This window comes from Lolium perenne, chromosome 3, assembly GCF_019359855.2.
Source record: "Lolium perenne isolate Kyuss_39 chromosome 3, Kyuss_2.0, whole genome shotgun sequence".
Classification (NCBI taxonomy): domain Eukaryota; kingdom Viridiplantae; phylum Streptophyta; class Magnoliopsida; order Poales; family Poaceae; genus Lolium; species Lolium perenne.
This window is the reverse complement of record NC_067246.2, coordinates 58,306,406-58,311,421: the sequence shown is the minus strand read 5'-3', so window position 1 is coordinate 58,311,421 and position 5,016 is coordinate 58,306,406. Positions and strand designations below refer to the sequence as shown.

Sequence of the window (5,016 nt, the reverse complement as noted above, 5' to 3'; positions counted from 1 at the left end):
CAGCAACAGCTTTGATATACAATAAAACCATCAACAACATTCAACATGGATAATAAGCTCGCAAGTCAAATCAGCCATGCAATCCAGCACGACACAATGGTACAAATGACACAAGTAGCAGCAATTGCTAAATAATAATCTGTCCGTGGTTTACTTTGATCAAGAAAGAAATGCAAGGGCATTCCCATCAAAATCCATGCAATGCAGCACAGGAAAAACAGCGCTGCTTTGGCCCCAATTGTATGCAAAAGCATATACATCACCACAACAGAGATCTCAGTCCAACCTGTATCCACTGTTGTCTCAGCGATGAAACAAAGCCAAAGGAAGAAAAACAAGACTGGTGAACCTCGGAGAACCAGGTAGCATCGCCCATCACAGCTGCATTATTTCTGCCTAACTCGCGCATGGATAGAATGGACAGACCCCTCAGGAAATTTAATCTAAGTTCTCACGTGTTGGCCGTACATGAGTCACCATAGAGTGGTGCCGCCGTGGAGCTCTCCCAGGGGCTCGAGCAGCACCAATTCGCTGTACCCTTTGAGTGCTAACTGATTCTTGCTGAATATCAGAAGAACCAACTGCATTAGTTGAGAAATTACGCCTAGGTCTCTCCCTGTGCCTTCTGTGAGCCCTGCTGTGTGAGTCTCCACTTGCGACTCGCCTGCTATGACTAAATAAGGATGCCAGGAAGTCAATGCTCTCATCCAAACTACCCTCTGAGGACTCATAGAAGTCAATCCTCTCATTCAGAGTGCGATCGAGAGACGTGAAGAAATTGAGTCTCTCATCCAACTCAAATTCATCCCCATCAGCAAACATAGTGTTGTTGCTGCCGCCATTCAATTCAAGGACATAATCCCCCATAATCACAGCTCCTGGGTTGGAAGCCCTGATAGTGCTGATTGCATCCTGGCGCTCTCTTTCACATTCAAACTTCTTCCACTCGCTTGCAAGTGCAGGATCAACTTCACGAGCTTTTGCTGAAGGGTGCTTGGAGTTCACATGCTTGCAAAGTTCTTTATATGAACCAACGAATGAGCAGCCATCATGCACACATGCTCTCTTCTTGCGGTTGAGATACTGACGGGCTGGTTCAACGACAGTCCATCCTTTGACCTCCCCACGGCACAGAGGGCATGCAAGTTCCATTGTAGATGGCTGCTTGTCTGCGGGAAGGCTAAGTGCAGACTCGGTAGAAACACCAAGGGCTAATTTCTCTTTCGCATAAGCTTCTTTGAAGTGCTCAAGACAGTTAGAGTGATGGTAGTTGGTGCCACACATATATGGTCGGCAACCCTTGTGGTGAGCAGTACAGAGGAGGAGGACGGCATCATGTGGATGCTCCAAGCACACTGGGCAAGTAGCACCTTTCCATTCTCTTTTCTCACAGGCCGACGGCAAATCAGTCTGTTCGCCTATTTGTTTTGTCTTCCAATAGCAGGAACGTCCCTTAGATGAAGATAACCTACGTCGACGAGCTGGGACGTTTCGGGCTGTTGAAGATCTCACCATGCCTTAAAACCAGGGAGTGCAAGGGAACTGCAAGAATGGAAAGACAGATATAAGTTAGGTCATAAATTTAACTACAACTTCTTCATCTATGCGATATTATAGACAAAAACTTGCACTAGTCAATTATGGACATCATTTAAGTTAGAAACTTCAGATATTCTGTAAGCAACGGCTTAAATAGTCAGGAAATTTACACATGTTTTAGCAACAGTACAGGTAGGGGTAATGACAGTCTAAGAGATTGATAGGACAAAGCTATATATTGTTATGTTCCTGCATATAGGAGGGTCGAAGATTTGTCCCGATAAAGCAAGTACTGGGGAAGGGTTCACATGCTAGCTACCCTGCTCCAACTCTCTAGCCTTGGCAGAAACTCTCCAAGCCTCAAACTCTCACTTCGACCAACAGGAAACTCGAACTTTGCACCAGCAGGAAACTCGAATTTCACATGGACACACCGACAAGAAACTCGAACTTTGCACCAACGAGTGGCTCGCATCAGTGGGAAGCTCGCACCACACATCAGCAAAAGGTGGTATGCTGAGCAACTTGCCTTGAAGAACATTAGTGCATATAGGGTCAGACTAGCAAATGGCCAGAGGTAAAAATTGTAACTTCCTCAACCCTTCACCAAAAGGTTCCAATTTCTGAAATAGAGTTTTTTATTCCTTCCATGCAACATCTTTTGGTCCTTTTGCTGTTTGCGAGTAACTTTATGTCAGGCCGCAAATGTACACGAGCGGGCATCTTCGCCTCAACTTTCCTGCATGCTCCATGAAGGTCTTTGTATGCGGACAGGGTCACAGGGGTACTACATGTTCGTTGTCTAGCCTTGTCGCTACAACAGCAAGAAATTAAGTAATGCCTCCCCACAATTACATGGCAGGAGGAGTGTTCAGCACGAGGGGCCGTGTTTAGTGCTCTCACCGCTACAATTAGTGCTTTATCTTTATCATCAAACCATAACACCTCAACATGACTTAAGAAATGCACAAACTAGCAAAAAACTCCATCAGACATAATGATAAGAAATGAAATTAAAAGCTAAAAGCATTTTTTATTGTTATTCAAAGACAAAAGATGTATTTTTTTAACAGAATTATTTATGTTTTTGGCAAAGAGACCAAAAAGATTGTTTTCACAAGACGTTATGTGGGGAAGTCCTTAGGAGAGGACGAAGTTCATAACACAGCCACACCTGAGTTGGAAGGTTAGAAAGAGGTGATGACTTCTAATTAGGAAAGAGTATTGTACTGCTAGATTGAAGTCAGTTCAATAGAACCGGCAGGATTCACATCCTGCAAGAGAGCTTTAGTTGTATCTGTTGAGGATACTAAATTCTTGAGTCGCCTATACAATGCCCCTAAGCTGCATCGACTGATACAAGCTATCAATAAAGTAATTTAGTCCCTAATCTCCTTCTGATCTCTCCTATGCTCGTTAGCTTCTCTGTTCGCACACCAGATACGCCCCACACCCCTCGCCGATGACTCGTCAGCGCTTTACCGCCTCCTCGCCACGGATGCCCCCTTTAGTCCATACTCCATAGGCTCTAACACTAGAAATGGTCAGAAAAGTATAGTAGCGAAACAACATTACTGGCCTTTTGGATAAAATATGCTAAGAATATGCTGAAGTGGACAAATATGAGATGAACAACTTGTCATCCATTACAGAATTGAGATGTGTAAACATGACCATATTTGAAATAGCAAGCATAGCACAAAATGTGTGAATAAGGTGCAAACAGAACAGCAACATAAAAGCTGCTATCCATACAGAAACTAAGTGTATTTTGCAGTTTTGCATCATCTGTATGAAGCATAACTAGAAGGTTGCTCATTTAAAATAAAACAGAGATTTACACATCACTAGAGCAAGCCAAGATTAACAGAGGATGTATTTCTCAGTAGGGCACCACTGCATCACCAGCAAGGTACAAAAGGTGGGGGCTTTATAGTGTCAAACCAAAAGAAACACTACCGGAACAATCAAAATCCCGAAATAGTTAGTCCGCAATTCACAAATCTATGATTAAGGATAACATCCGAGGGCAAAGCATATGGGTGAAACGACTGTGCACGAGAAACTATAGGGCAGCAGATGCAGGTGACGAGAGTGGGTGGGAGACTGGGAGGGGGAGGACCGAGGACGGGGGGGACGGGGGGGACGTGAGCTGCGCCTTCTCTGAGGGGCGCGTCGGCAGAAGGGAACGACGGACGGATCTTGTACCGGCGACGAGGTGCAGATGCAGGGGAGAAGAGTGGATAGGTAGGGGAGGGGTGGGGTGAGGTGGGGAAGGGCGACGGGAGAAGAGGGGGCGAAGAAGACAGCGAGGGGGATGGAACCAGTACCTCCACAGCGGCGAGGCGCGGCGGCGAGGCGGACGGCGGAGACGTGGGCGGGATCTCTGGAGAAGGTCTCCAGAGGGAGTTGTGTCAGCAGTGGGCACTGAGGAGCGACCAGCGACTTAACTTTCAGGAAGAGATAATTCCAGCGAAATTACCATCCACGGCGGCGAAATGAACATTAAGACCGTGAAAAATATCAAAAAAAGATCGTGAAAAATGTCAAAAATTTCAAAAAATGAATTTTCCATGTGTTTATATTGTATATTTTTAAAAAACACAGTTAACTCGCAAATGCGTACATACACTTACCATCTACAAACACACGCACGTTCTAATTTTATGAACATTCATTGGTTTGATTCCTGATAAGCTAAAAATACATTTTTTTCCTAACCATTTAACCACGTATTAGTTCTAGTGTTCATATTATACTCTAGTGCTCCACCAAATTTAAAACGGTGGTGTGTAACATGTTTTCCTAAAATAAAATATAAGTATATACGTATCTAATTACGCACAGGAGCATGTGCTCTACGTGTATTTTTGAATTATCGCTTACTCGGATACGTACCCTTGACTAAATATAAATATGGTTATGTTCCCTTACATGTGATAGTATGATACCATGTTCTATTGCCTGAGGCTCTATATAAAAGTCCTTCCAACATACGCCACAAAACACGCTATAATCGGGTCAGGGTTTTGCCTCCTAACTCTCCTTGTGCACTAGCGAACATGAGAGTAGGTAGAGTAGGTATTTAGAACAAATCTCCATTCTAATTTCTATACGTGAGAGGACGAATTAGGTTTTTGAGAAGCGCTTCGTGTGATTGTTCGCATTCTCCATCACGGGTGGTGTACCATCTAAGTCGGGTGGTGCAACGTACCGCCATATCCATCATCATCTACTTCCACTTGTCTTCACCAACATTGCCGTGAACAAATTCTTGCACTAGCGGCTACTTCATCTACCACCAATCGGTATGTGCGACATATTTCGATCCCCTCTTTTGTTATGGATGTTTTGCATACGCGCTGCTATTGTTCATGTTGATAACTATATCTAGTGTGTTTGAGTTTCACATGATAGTAGCTATTGTCGTAATGTTTAATATTTTGAAAAACATGAAAGTATTTCCTAATTATCCAA

General features: G+C 43.9%; 1 protein-coding gene across 1 annotated transcript; it reads right to left on the bottom strand.

The window, feature by feature from the left end:
• Positions 1-211: 211 nt before the first annotated feature.
• Positions 212-4,007, bottom strand: LOC127341154 (uncharacterized). Its single transcript, XM_051366925.2, has 2 exons — positions 3,870-4,007; positions 212-1,542 (listed from the first exon to the last, which is right to left on the bottom strand). The coding sequence occupies exon 2, from the start codon at positions 1,513-1,515 to the stop codon at positions 439-441; it is 1,077 nt and encodes a 358-aa protein (XP_051222885.1). The 5' UTR covers positions 1,516-1,542; positions 3,870-4,007; the 3' UTR covers positions 212-438.
• Positions 4,008-5,016: the final 1,009 nt, after the last annotated feature.